Genomic DNA, 14,814 nt, shown 5'->3' with positions numbered 1-14,814 from the left:
AAGGCTTTGAAGGTGATCAGTAAGATTTTGCGGAGTTTGGGGGAAAGCACGGGGATGATGGGTTCATACCTTTTTGACTGGGTAATGAGTGTAGCTGGAGCATTTTAAATCAACTGGAGATAACAGAGGGAGCCCAGACCGATACCAGAGTATAGTGAATTACAAATGTCGAGGTGAGAACAGGCAAAAGTTTGCAGAACTTTTTTGTAGGTCAGCAGATGAAAGAAATGAACAGATTTTTTAAAAATTGTCTTAAGCTAAAAAAAACAAAACAAAAAAAAAAAACAGACTGAACATGTTTGACCTGAGCATCAAAACTAAAGTTAGAACCAAATATGACTCCTTGATTCTTTGCAGCCAGGGTGATATTATTATTATTTGAAAGACTTTCAAGATTAGGAAACCAAACAGAATAATCCCTAATTTATGATACTTTAATTTTAGGAAATTTTGTACAATCCAGGATTTCATGTTAGAAAGACAAGCTGCTGGGATCGTTGGGTTCTTTTGCCATGTCCATCTTAGTGTCACGTTGAATAATAATCAGGCCAAGACGTAACTAGAGAAAAGAGTTGGGCTCAGGATTGAGCCCTGCGGTACACAAGTCAATAACTCAACCATCTCAACTGTCACCTGAGCTGTTGAGATGGTTTGAGTCATTCAGAGTGACCGAAAGGTTCTATTGGAGAGATAAAAAGAGACTAGAGGACGCTAAACAGTGCAGGAGGATGCTGCAATCAAAAGGTGGTGATTGAATATAAAATAACTAAGATGGAGCTTTCTCCTCTATCTGCACTAAACTGTACGTAACAAGTTACCTTAACAAGATTAGTGTCTGTTGTATGAAATGCTCTAAAACCATAACGGAAGTTGTTAAAAACACTTTTATCATTAATAAATTATATAAACTGTGCAGGGATTACCTTCTCTAAGGCCTAAAAAAAAAAGTAGATTGGTCTGTTGTAACTTCAAGATAACGCGTCCAAATTATGTTTCTTTGGAAGTGCATGAACAATCATATGTTTAAAACTCTCTGTAAATGAACCAGAGGCCAGAGACATACTAAAAGCTGTGAAGATAACAGGGCCCACTGTGGGGGAATACTTCTTTAAGCAGCCGAGTGGAAACAATATCTGGAATGCAGGACAAGGAGGTTAAATGTGAGCTTTAATTCTGGGGGAGAAATTTGTTGAAGCTCTGTAAAAGAGGCAGAATAAACACGGGGAATGGAAATTCTACAAGAATCAGGCAGGATTTGAGCTAACATAGTTTCCAGTTTATTTGTAAAATGAATTTGGAAATCTTGAGGCAGTTCAGCATCAGATTCTTGAAAAGATAATGAGGATCAATTATAATTAATCACTATCAACAGTATTAATGACCTTATATAGTATTCAAGGGTTGTGGCTGTAACTGAATGTCCCCAACTGCTTTCTAATAAATCAACTTTTGATTCTTTAAGGTAGTGTGCTACTTCAGATTTGTTGGTATTCCTCTGACATTCACACTTTCTGCAGAGTCTTCTGAGGGCTCAAGTGTGATCATTGACCCAATGGGAGTTACCTCATCTTTAGTGTCTTGGTTTTAAACAGGCCAACTTGGTCAAGGATGGAAAGTTCTAAAAAGTTTTCTTTAAAACCAGCAGATGTATGGGGTGGGGGTGGGCACTATAGACCAGGATGCAGAATGAAGTGGGCAGGCCTGTGATTAAGTTAAATGATGGCACTTGAAACCAAGTTTATGGAAGACGGCAACATTGCAGGCTTGTCCCTTGATTATTGGATTGATCTATTTTTGTCAGACTACAAATACGGTTTCATAAATGTCCACTTTTGGGATACCACATTATTAGCCATGATTTCTTTATCTCTTCTACGATATAGGAATTTGAATGTGCCTTTACTTTCTGCCCTTTGGAGCTTTTGGTTTGATGGGAAATATCAGTGGGCTGGATATACTTTATATATTCCCCAGCAGTGAGTATACAGAATAAAATGCGTGGGCTGTACAGAGTATTAGTTTCATCCAATAAGATATTTTGATATTTGTGCCATAGTGTACTAGTGGAACCACGCTGAATTTCTTTAGACATTGGAACTTTATGCTACACAATATGGTAGTCAGGTAATGTAAAGTATTCAAAGTAAAAGATAAGGGTGGAGATGCATTCCATAGTGGCAGATACATTTGCAGGATATGAAACGGAATCATCATAACACTGGAACAGGAGAGGTTTCCCTCGGCGCTTAATGGATGTGACATACGGTTTTAGAAATGCTTCCGACAGGACCTAAAGGCAGCATTTCACTTCTATAGTAGGAGCAGTGAGCGTCCCCCCTCCTTCACTCCCTCCCCTCCCTGGCCCGAGTGAAAACTGAGATAGTGAGGAAAAAGCGACGGGAGGACAGACCATGGAGGGAGAAAGCTTGATGTATTAGCTAGTCTGCTACTTTGGGATACTTTTTCGAGTTTCCTTTCTTCCTGCACAAATCAGTGTGCCTCAATGTGACGATATCAAGCGTGGACTTTAATTGGCTGGAAAACGTCGTAAATCTCCTGAACGTTCTAAACAGTGAACGGCAGTCTGACCGCGGACAGTTAGCACAACTAAACTAAAGTTAGCCTGCTCCGGCTAACTTAGCCTGTTTCAGCTAGCAAGAAAGAACAAGAAGAAAACAAAAAAAAAAAACAGACTTGTGGAAAAGGGAGTCGCGGCTGAACAGTCAAGCTGCGGCGTAAAGTAACTAGTAATGTTGCCTCCCGGGATTAACTTCACATACGGATGAGAAAGTAATTGGCGACTGGGGAACAGCAAGTACAACGGCGAGCCAGACGACCACTGATATGTTGGGGTTGACTCACAGCTCTGGCAGCCTGTCTGAGTCCCGAGGTTGGCCACACTCGGTGCTCTGGAGGCTTGGGGGCTTCTTCTTCCTCTTGCTGCTGGAAGGCGCCGGCTGCCTCGCCAACCCGAGCAGCCCCTCGGGGGTCAACAACAACCCAAGTGTCAACATATACATGAGTGTGGAGGAGGTGAAGAAGCTTTTGGGTAAGAAGGCCTGCAAGTAAACCCAGCTGTCTCCAAACGTAGTGTCTCTTATCTGCGCGTGTGTTTTAAGACAGATGTGCTGGTGTGTCCGTCATGGATATATGTTTACTTCTTCCACTGTATTCCCTAGTGAGGTCTTAGTAAGCAGCCAGAGCGCAACATATATTCTATATATTGTAGTCTAAAAGCCGTGTGGCTCTAGATAAGCCTTAACTTAGAGCGAATGGACTAAACGTTAATTTCGGCTTTCCGTGCATTAAGCGGGTTGGTCCATGGGATTTTCCACATTGCAGTTGGATCTGAAGAAAAGTCACTCTTAGTTCAATTTGCTAATTCTTTGGACACTCTCCATATAGTATTACATTTTTATTGAAATCTCTTAAGCTATAGGACAGTTGGCAGCAGAGTACTTCCATAGGCTGGATAGATGTATCATGTTGGACTGCCTCATACTTGGCCCAACAGGAGATGACGTTTATTATTCAGTTATACAAGAAAGTGAAGAAAATAGCCTCGAAGCTTGGTCTGTCTTTGATTGCATTTGCAAGTAGACCCTGGTGTGTGAGTGGGAATCAGTGGGTATTTTATTAAGTGAGTTGCAGGGTGGTAAGTTTAGTTATTTGTAATGGCACCAGGGTTCAGCCTATGCCTCAGCTTCAAAGGATGTATAAGGTGTGAGTTAAGTATATATTGGGCATTGTAACATTAGCAACCGACTTGGGCAAACTATGCGGCTAATGTTTTAGTTCTGTTGTACACGAACATGGACAAAAAGAATGGCAGACTTGTAAAATAGTTAGAATTTCTTTTTTCGTCATGGTTGAGCTGTCATTAGTCTAGGTGTTGTTGTTTGGGCTTTAATCGTTTTTGTTAATGGGATTATACTCTATCTTGATGACTAGGTTAAGTCAGTTTATGGTCCTTAAGTTGTTGATTTAGGGCTCACTGAAGGTGTGTTGAATGTGCACTTTGAAACAGGTTATTTACCATGCAAGGGCCACCATACAGTATAATGAGAGGGTAGAAGTGCTGGAGTCTGATGTCTCCACAGTGTCATGCCACAGCTCTTCCTTGTAGCTAGTGCTCAGCTGTAAATTAATTTGTCATCATCTTGTGGCTGGATCAGCATTTTTTTTTTTGTTTTGTTTGTTTTTTCTTTTTGTCAGACGAGAATCGGTAGGAGTCAGCAAAATTTTTTTTTTTTCATTTGTCCATTAGTCTGGAAAGAATTACCAGATGTGTCCTAAGGACATTGTGTTGGCTGACCTTGGGAAATCAGCATGCAAAGTTATTCAGAGCCGCTCGCTGTGTGCTTTTAAATTGTGAATATATGTTTTTGCATGCTTTGTGGAGTGGTACGCCCTTTAAAACACATTCATGGGTAGACCACTGGTGGGCTGCTCGCTTTTTGACAAGAGCATGAAAGCATCACTCATTGTGCTGTTTGAAAGTCAGTTCAACGCTCTCCCTCTTCTTGCTGTACTCTGGCGTTCAAGCGTAGGCTGAATTTATCCCTCTCAGCTCCTCTTGTTCTCCACTATGCTATAGTTAATATTCCTTTGCCAAACCAGGGCCTCTCTCTCGCGGTTTGCCTGAAACCTCATCTGGATGTACGGAGAAATCTCTTAATGTTTAACAACCGTATGTGTGGAGCTAAAAGTATGTGTGGACAGAAACTTCCATGATGCAGTGGCAACTGGTGGAATTAAACTTGTTGGAGAGAGTGGAAATTGGCGTCCGCGTCACAACGTCGACGGACTGCTGTGGAGTCCAGAGACGCAAAGTTTGCTTTTCTAAAATCAGCCAGGTGGTTTTTGCAATAACAGTATTCTAACCTCTGACGCACTATGCATTCAACAGACAATGAAAACTACTGTATATTCATCCTTTTTCAGTTTCGCAGACACGTGTCCGTGACCCGTGTCGTCCTGTTGGGGGAGTTTAAAAAAAAAACAAAACAACATTTTCACGTCCAAAACACTGTCTACTATGAAGTACTGTAAAAAGACAGCCCCGTTGATGCCACACTGCTGAATCAGCATGCGCAGGAATGTGATCTCTTTTCCCGAGGACATTATTGTTACACATTACTCAGTTTAAAGCAGGTGTAAATAATTAAATTAAAGATGGCTGCATTCCCTTTGATTGGTTGACTGTCGAGGTCCTTTTCTGCCGCTGTGCACGCTTCTCACTATCACACTGCCGTGGCTCAGCGGGGATCTTTTGTGGATGATTAGGGTACATTTAGTGTATAGTATGCGATGCGCTTTCTCTAGATGTGTTAACAAACTATAACTGACTCTGGAGAGGTGTAACAAAGCTTATGAGAGTTTAGTTGTCACCACCATTGTTCCTGAGAGGAATTTGCACGTTTCTCTGTTACTTGCATGGTGCTGCAGCTTGTAACAGACAGACAGTTTACTTGATGTGCAACTGATTTCGTATGAAATCAAACACCCAGATGATGTGGTTGGGAGTACATATGTGTGTGTATACACTCAACTAAACTCACACTGGCCTCGGTGCTCTGTGTATGCTCCACAGTTCCCGTCCAGTACACAGAAGAAGAAGAAGAATCCAGTAACAACAAAGAGTAACCGCAAGGGATAACATGCATCTTTCTATAAAGCAGTAAAACAAAAAATGGTTATTAATACAGCCAAAATGTCATACTTCAACGTTTTCTCACATAGTCCATAGTGTCGCTGTGTCAGACACGCTTCAGTCAGTAAGTTGATTGCCCTCACGTGCAGGTATACAGGCACAGAGGCAGTGGTCCAGTTGGCAGTGGTCAGCTCGGACTCGACTCCATTTAACTTTCCCGACTGTTTGCTCTGCAGCGTGTGACAGAGAGCTGCTCCTAACCCTCAGCTCTGACAGAGATCTCCTCTGCTGAATGCAAATGGCATCGAAGATGAATGTAGCATTTATGTTGCAATCATAAATAGAAGACGGGGTATTTTCTCTTACCCAAAGCAGAAGCATTAGCATCCGAGCCTATTGATATTCCTGCCTTTGTAACTTTCCACCTGGGGCCCTGTTTAATACAGGGTTTCTCTACCCATCTCTGCTGTTGCTACAATGTAAGAGATCAGATTTTTTTGGTAGATTTCCAGGACTTTTAAATTTCACTGCACAGTGAGAAATGTATTTGATACTAAGGCATTGAGGTGCTGTTGTGGCAGGACAGGGTAACGTCTCCATTTGATGTAGTCATACACTTTCAGCTATTAAAGCAGATGGACTGCCTGTTGAGGATTGTTTCATTTTAATGACTTTACCAAACAGCCCGACTCTCAAGGGGTTGGTAAGGAAAACATAATGCTGAACTGAAACAGGCTTTTGCATACGCTGTGTGCCAGACTGTGGATGACAGGCAAGCAGCATCCCTAATTGCTTTTACACATGACTAATGGGTAGTGAACTGTCGGTCTCTAGAATCCGCTCGCATTCCTACCCTCAGCTCCCATATCAACCCTGTTTCAAGACCCGTGTCGCCAGTTAGAATTCTGCTGCAGCTGTTCAGCTCAAATTCAATTACTGAAGCTGTACTCGACCCCAAAGATCAGTTCAGAAGTGTTTTTGCAAAACATGGCGAGATAATGTAGAGTGTGATGAAGCTCCACGATGTCTGACATGCATGTAAGGGAATCAGATCTTTAGGAGATTACATTAAAGTTGAGAAGGGGTTGGATTTGGTAATTAGAAGGTGAAAAAGGGGCGGGGTCATTCATTATTTTTAAAAGTTTTCTTAGATCGCAGTGATGTTTTCATGCATCAATACCCATTTATTTCTCATTTCTTTTCAAAACAAAACTCGATCGACTAATTGATTGACTACTACCAGATGTCACAGTTTAGGCTTTAAAACCCAAAATATCTTATGTTCTAAAGGCTGTTCGTAAACATATTAAAATCATTGTCACAGTTATTGTTCGCCTGCTTGCCCCAGGGACACCCACAGAATCCTCCGACTACTTTCATCCGAAAGACTAGAAAAGAGAAGACTAGAAAGTCTTTCATTCCTTCTTTCTTCTGTCATTTTGTGATGTAAAGTGATTTAGAACACGACACAAAAGGCAAATGTGTTGTGTCTCCTATAGTAACATCCTTTCAGTACCAAATGTTCCACGGTGCAGCCACCAGTTGCTTTGACCTTCAACATGTTGGACCCAAACATTTTCTTTTTTGTGGTGGAGAGAGTGAGCTGAAAGATTCTGTTTTCTGGACTTCACTTTATCTATTAGTGCTAGGAGAGTCCAGCTTCCCAGTCTCCAAATGAAATTGGCATTGTTTAGACAAAATAAATAGTCTCACATTGAATTCACTTTTTTTTCTTTTTTTTTTACAGGAAAGAGGATGATTAACCTAATTTTACAGCTGCCTCACATGTAATCTTTTAAATTAATACATTTCTTTTTACTTCAATGTTACTTTCAACAAGGATATTTTTACATTTTTTTTGCAGCGTCGACATTTTTTGCCTCTCGACAAGGTCATATTTTGGTGTAATTCTTCTGGTTGGGCACTAGAAACAACAAAAAAACCGATTTAACCCAAAAAAATGTGAGCCAGTGAGTAAAACCAACTGTGTATTCCGAAGAGCTCAGTGCATGTTGGCTAACGAGCCTCCATCCCCTCCTCCAGAGAGCTGAAAGGCAGAGCCCAGGCTTTGAAAAAGAGTCTGTGAACTGTGAGGAGTGATTGGCAGCAGCATTCATTTCCTTCATGCCATCCCGCGGCTGAATACGGCAGCCGCTGCTTTCACATCTTTTGTCTAAGAGCCGCCTCGCTCGCAGGAGGTTCTGTAAGGCATCGACCTATTTTAAGAGTTGTTGCCCTTCTGGTAAAATCGCCTTCATGGTTTTCGTGTTCTTTGACGACAGATTTCTCAAGATTTTACTCAAAATGCAGTTTCAGGGTTTTAATCAGTCTGGCATGTTGTTTAAAGAAATATTGTAGTTGTAAACATTGAAGTCAGATATTCGGAGCCTTGGACTTTCTGTAGCTTCTTCTTTTAAAGTGGGCGATGGCTTGTGTGTGAGGAAATACGCTTTTTTTAAACTGAAACATACACAGCACAGCCTTACAAACTGCTGCTGTACTCGCAGAGCTGCCCGTGTGGAATAGCATCCAAAAATAGCTGAGTATGACGGTGTGTGTCAGACTTCTTAAATGACCCTTTAGTCACCCGAAGATGGAATCATTCTGACACAAACAGTTGAGCATTTTTTCACTAAACCATTTGATATTTGTTGAGTAAACTCAGGAACACCTTTGAGCAACAAATAGCCATGAATGAGCTTCCTTTAATGGGACAGCAGCAGACAGTCTTGCTCAGATCCCTTTTTTTTGCCTTCATCCTTGTCTGCCCTCGGGGCTCTTGAAGGAATAAAAGAGGGAAGCTGATGTATGGTCCCTTTGAACTTAGTCAAAGCAAACCACAGAGATTGTGACTTAATGCGTGTTCTTTCTTCTAGCAGCAAGTTGCTTTGAAATGAGACTATTTTTGCATCTTGCGGTGATCTGTAAACGCTTAGCATTAGAGTTTGGTTAAGATGTTTGGTTGGGTTGGGAACATTGCCTCATTATTAGCATTCCTTTTTATTAGATAGATTAGATATGTGAATACCACTGAAAAGGCCCCAGCTTTCTTATTTTAATCTAGATTTAGTGTAGACGATCTGCGAAAACAGCGTTCAAAAACTGTATATGAATAGTTCCATCGTTGTACATACGGACACTCTGTTGGATCTCGCTGAACCATTGATCCAGAAGATGAGATGACAGTGTTTCCCAAGCAAAGTGAAGACTGGGGCAGGCCGCTCGGATATATGTTTGATGACGCATTTTCTCTCTTATTCCGTAATTATTTTTTCTGTTCAGAATGACAAAGTCTTTGTCAAGCTGTACGTTAGCCCTCCCCGCCAACAAATCGATCCCAATCACGTACAAAAGAAAGGATCGGTGAGTTAACCGTTTTGCCCGAGGAGTTTTGTGAAAACATTTAGTGCCTTTTTGGGAGAACTCGGCCAAAAAAAAGGAAGCAACTTCACATTAGCCATTCCTGCAGCAAACAGCTGATGGCAGGATGCAGTAATGATGAGAACATGTGCCCTCTCTCCCTGTGAGGCAGGAAACATCAAGGCATTCTGTCACCCTCTTAGCCATACAGGCACATGACGACTTTGGCTTGTACTGTGCTATGCAATTTAGTGTAAGGTCGACAAAAGAAAAGGGGAAAGAAAAGATCAGCTTGTTGTCTAATGTCAAGATGTTCACCATGCAGATCCACCGGCCCTAAACAACTGTGAGCTGGGGAGGTGATATCCTGTTGAAACTGGAAACTCAATGCCTGATGTTAGAGTCAAGCGGAGAATGACGTAATAACTTTGCCTCCTGCACATGTGTAATTTTGTTGATAAAGATTTTCTGGATGGCTGTATTTGATTTCTTACTCACTCCTAAGAAACTGCTGTGGGAAGGTTTATGTTTTTATGTGTGTGTGTGTGTGTGTGTTTTTTAAATGCAGATTTCTCACTCATTTTATTGCACCCAGTGGCAATGATGTAATCGTCCACCTTTCACTGTATCTTAAGCCTGCTTTGCTGATTGTCCATACACATTAAGCCTCTATTAGTGCATCGTATTTTTTTCCACCACTCTCTAAAATCGGGTCTCTTCTCTAGCTGTTCTATCTAATACTGATATCTTTTGCTTCCCCTCCTCCTGCTTCATGTGCTTATAGCTTTGTTTGGAGTTTCCAGTTGATAGAGTTTCACACAGGCCCTTATTTTTCCCCTCCTCTGTAAATGTGGCCAGTATCTTTCTACTGAAAGGCTGGCTGGAGCGTATATCTCTCGAGTACTCAGGGATGGAGGCTTTGGGAGGTAGAGTGTCGACTGCGCTCACAAAAGGGGCTTTGTTATATCTCTCCTGGACCTTGCCACCTGGCCACTACCACCTTTTGTTCTCCTCTCTCAGAGTCTGCAACGTAAGAGACGTTGTCTTATGTAAGAGAATACAACACATTGACTAAAAAAAACCTCTAGAATGTCTTATTCCAGATCTGTTGCTGTACTTTGTACTTTGGTGTGGACAACTGTATGTCACAGGAATGCTTGTGTTTAGTTTAAGTGACTTGTCACGATGAGGTTCATGGCACCGACAGAGTCTCCACGTCAGTTTTGATTAATGAACTCAAAAACGAATGAGTAATCATCTTCCCTCACACAGTTGAAAGAGAAGTCCTTGTGCCCTTAAGCAAGGTGCGTGCACTCCAGTGAAGCTTGTCTGATAGAAGAGAACTGATTGTAATCTCTTTAAAATCAGTGACGGTTGTAAAGGTCACTGACATTCTGACTTGTCATCGATATATAGTGGATTCATCCTCAGTCGAGATTAAAAACACTTTATCTTTTCCGAAACCATGATCAGTGGACATAAAAGCAGCTGTGAGTTTGCCCGCCACTTTTCCTGCACTGACTCATTCGCTCTTCATTCCTGTAGAAGTTACTGCTTGAATGAAACCAATCTGTATGAAGCTTTAGGACTCCGATGCACCGGACGAAAACAGCCAAAAGTCTAAACAAGCAATAAGCACTCGAGCACAGCGTCCAACTGCCGGCCAGGATGTCCAAACTACACCTGTGCAAGAACAACTTAGACAGTGCAGAGAGTTGTAGGAAGTAGGTTACTAACATGGAGGCTGTGACTCACTGTAACGAATAAATACTTATGCTGCTGTGTTGTTGGTTTGAGGCTGGAGAGCTCCAGGAAGTTATAATAAACGGTGTTTGTGCTGCTCTGGAAGGCCCTTTCTGTTTTGCTAAGAGGACAGAGCACCTTTTTAAAAAAAATTTTATTAGGTCTGTTTAAAAAAAGAGTTTGTAGGGATGGATGTGGCGGTGTGATGTGTTGCCATATTGTTACGATATTATCAGATTACATAATTGATTACATTGTTGCAGCCTTTGTTTTTCAGTGAAATGAAGATGACTGATTAGATTGTTTGTAACGTGTTAAGTTATTCGTTTGTTTTTTTTGTTTTGTTTTTTTGTCATGACTAGGACCTTTTTACTCAGTCATGTGCTATGCTGAACAGCCAATCGGAGCGATTTCTCTCACTGACAGAATTGGATGGAAAAAAATCTGACAACACAAACAGTTCGTTACACTCCCAAAAATACAATTATTTTATTTACAGTTCCCAGTGTGGGAGAACATCTTTAAGATTAAGAAACTGATTAAATGTAGTTTAAAAGTGAGGTTTTAAATAGAGGCCGTGTAAAGTCAGTGTTTTGACAGCATTTCATGCTGAAACATGAACACACGTTGAACTGTTGCCATTAATTGACGTTAAACAAGGAAAAAAAGGTCCTTTGAGGTGAACAAACATGAATGTCGCCTTAATTTTCAATAAACAGCGTCACATCATCTAATAAGAGGAAGAGCAAGGAAAAATTAAACATTGAAGCCTTGTTTTTTTTTTTAACCTTAGCTCCATCACAGCTGGACAAGCTGTATCCAAACAGTTGTCGTGTTCACAGTGGTCTGACTGACCTTTCTTTTAGTCTAATTCATTAAAAACTGGTTCTCAGGGATTAGGGGATTAGGTTCCAGACTGTATTGTGTCAGGTATCATTGTCTTTTGGATAAAACTAGGAATTTTGTCCTTGCAACTGTCACACATTAGATTAGTCTTTTTAGGATAATTTCACCAACAGAATATGTTTCACATAGAATGTGAGATGTAAAAGTAGAGGAAGAACATAGGACATCCATCGTGATGCTCCATGAATCTGGTTTCATTGTGCAACTGTGTGCCACAGCAGTTTCCGATCAGTGTGGGTGGTAGAGCATGTGCTGCCTTTCCCATTGTTAATCACTTCACACCTACAGAGAGAAATGGAAATCTCCAGGAGGAAATAATCCCTCAAAACATAACATGCTGCCAAGTCATAGTCCCGGAATTTAAAATGTTATTTTCCATTTGCATTTAAGCAGTCGGTTGGCATCAGAGATGCTTGCAAGCAATGTGATGATGACGCTTCGAATGCTGTGACCAAACAGTAACTAAACCTGACACTTGTTTCCATCTTTTTGCAACGCTCTTATCCCATTCTAGATAACAGAGTGTGAGTCAGATGCAGTCCTTCAACTTCCTGACCCTCAGGAGCCACTTCTTCCCCGTCCTCAGCCTGTGTACTCTGACAGGCTCCTGTTGCCTCTGATTCCTGTTTTAATGGTCTGGCTGTTTGGGCGGAGAGCTGCTGTGCTATGTGAAAGACAAACTTGTATCATAAGGCTCCTTTTTTGAGCCTTTATGCCTGGCTGCATAGTTTAATTGGTGTAAAAGCTGTGTGGCCTCGTGTTGAGACAAAGGAGGCACACAGAGTTTAGCATGAGACTGGCAATTGTAGCTGTGGCTTTATGGAAACCTCCAAACAACACGCCATTCCTGGTCTGATTCATGGGAAAAGCTTTGCCATTTGCTATGTCATCTTTGTTTCATTGTTACACTGGTTTATCATTGCTCTCATACTATTGTATTCGGTTGTATTGTTAGCAGAATATTCTTGTACTGAATAAAGTAGCTTTTGGGTCTAAGCATCACATAAAGGCATGAACCCCTAAGATTTGCACAGTACTAATACCGTTCAATGAAATGAAAAAGAACCAAACACAAGTCTAAATACCTCTTTTAAAAAAAACCTCTGAATCTATATTTAGCCTTTTTTTTTTTTTCTTTCTTTTTTTCCAGTCACTACCCAGTAACGTCCATATAAAGCGTGACTTCCAGTAATGTTTGAAAACTGAAGATTCGAGGTTGGCTGAAAAATCTTTTTTTAATTGGATTTGTGGTCTAAAAGGAATCCCAAAAATTTTGGTATTCGTTACTAAAAAGGGGTTTGTAGGATTTCATGATCATTTCATGATCAAAAAGGTTCAAAAGTTTAGATCAATCGACCAGCCTAAGAGTAAGATGATTCTGTGAGAGTAATAGAACATATGCACAGTGTAATCCATCAGGATCACAGCAGCTTAATGAAATATCAGGCATGCTTAGGAAAAATTAGATTAGGTACCATAACATACTCCTCAACCTTGTCTTAACAGACACACCAAACTGACAGTTTTTATTGGCGACTGCGTTTCTGAAGAGGTGAAATAAACTCCTCAGAAGCCAGTATAGCGACTGTACTGCGACTGATCAGCAACACACACAAAAGTAGATCAACTATCAACACATTTCCCAAACATTTGATTTTAGTTCTCTGTTTTTGTGAAAACACATTAGGGAATAAACACAATAATCAGAAAGACAAAGAATTTCTCTATGGGCTTTTTAGACACCGGTTAGTGTAGCATGTGGCCCCTCTTGGAGTTGGCAAATTCTTAAGAATGTTTTTTTTTATTTGAGAGTGTAAGAAAGGTCTGTGAGCGGGAGCTCTGAAACAGCTCCAGGGTACTCTTCCCTCTCTTTAAAGTGGATATTTTGAGGCTGACGGATAGACCCCACTCTGCCAGACAGACCCGTTCAAGGACTGAAAACCTGCTCCAGGCCACGGATTTCGTCAGTGCACATCAGACTTTTTGATGCAGGCAAAAACTTAGAAATGCACATTTCTTTTAAGAATATCAGAAAACACAATAACAACCTGTTTTCTTCTTTTTCTGGTATTTTGTAAACTATGCATTCACCGAAGACTGTCGAGTTGAGGAGCCTTTTTAATCTAAGGTATTCTACGCTGTTAATCTGCATCCTTCCCTTCCCAGTTATGTTTTATGGATAGAAAGTAGGGGTCCTATTTATGTTGTGGCCTTACTTGACCATTTTGAAGTTTTGAACTTGGGCACGAAGAGTCCTCAAGTGCTAACAGATGTGTAGTTCATCTCCTTTTATTGAGAGGAAACCCCTCCTAATCCATGGTGGCAGTTTAATTGCGTATTTCACCATTTTTTCCCCCTGGGGGTTGCTCTAGATGAGAGAAGTTAATCTAAACTGCCTTTCATGTTCGTCAATCCCAACATTTTCTTATCACCTCTAATTTTCTGTCGACTGTCCTCACGCAGGCCTGGACGCAGAGCTCTACTATGTCCGGGATGATGTGGTGAATCATTACGCGCTCTCCTTCAACATGCCTGTTCCCACTGAGACCAACAGTCTTTACTTCATGTGGTATTCTAAGTCAAAGGTATGGCTCTACCTTTTTTTTTTTCTCTCGTTATATCTCGTTACCTGTTGATAAAGATGGTGAATGTTAATGTGCATTTGTCATTCATAGGTTGACTACCGGCTTGCGTTCTATGTGGAGAACCCTCTTGCTTTAAACCCACCATGGAGCAACATCTCCAGTCAGGGGGAGATGCCCCGTGTCCCCTCTGGTCTGTTGAAGCTTCACTTTTTATTGTATCATTTACTATCTCATCCTGCATTTATCTAATCTGCACTTTAAAAACAGATGTCTAGAAACACCTATATATATATATATATATATATATATATATATATATATATTATTCATAATTATGATGTCGATTACATTTAATGAAATGCCTTAATGAAAGTATGGAAAAAATGTTCTTGCTCTTTTATCACGTTTGCATTTGATCTTTTATGATTTTTACTTTCTGTCTGTTCAGAACACGACTACAGTAAGCAGTAAATTAGCCTAGCTTAGCATGAGGATCTTTACTATCAGCTACGCACACCCGTAGAACTCATTGATTGGCCCATTACATCTTTTTTGTTCTGGGATTGT

The 14,814-nt window shown here is 40.8% G+C and overlaps 2 protein-coding genes across 3 annotated transcripts in view; one reads left to right on the top strand and one right to left on the bottom strand.

Moving 5' to 3' along the window:
- Positions 1–14,814, bottom strand: part of LOC140312341 (allantoinase, mitochondrial) — a 505,108-nt gene that overhangs the window by 151,814 nt on the left and 338,480 nt on the right. The gene's annotated exons all lie outside the window — the stretch shown is intronic.
- ryk (receptor like tyrosine kinase) overlaps positions 2,327–14,814 on the top strand; it is a 38,402-nt gene continuing 25,914 nt past the window's right edge. The window contains exons 1-3 of one of the 2 annotated variants that reach the window (XM_072390105.1): positions 2,327–3,049; positions 14,126–14,247; positions 14,338–14,437. In XM_072390105.1, the coding sequence (XP_072246206.1) occupies positions 2,845–3,049; positions 14,126–14,247; positions 14,338–14,437 (427 nt within the window). In that variant the 5' untranslated portion in view covers positions 2,327–2,844. The remainder of the gene's footprint in view (positions 3,050–14,125; positions 14,248–14,337; positions 14,438–14,814) is intronic. The other variant, XM_072390104.1, reaches the window with a different exon arrangement.

This window comes from Leuresthes tenuis, unplaced genomic scaffold (assembly GCF_036924035.1).
Source record: "Leuresthes tenuis unplaced genomic scaffold, fLeuTen1.0.hap1 SCAF_7, whole genome shotgun sequence".
Classification (NCBI taxonomy): domain Eukaryota; kingdom Metazoa; phylum Chordata; class Actinopteri; order Atheriniformes; family Atherinopsidae; genus Leuresthes; species Leuresthes tenuis.
This window is presented reverse-complemented; position numbering and strand designations above follow the sequence as displayed.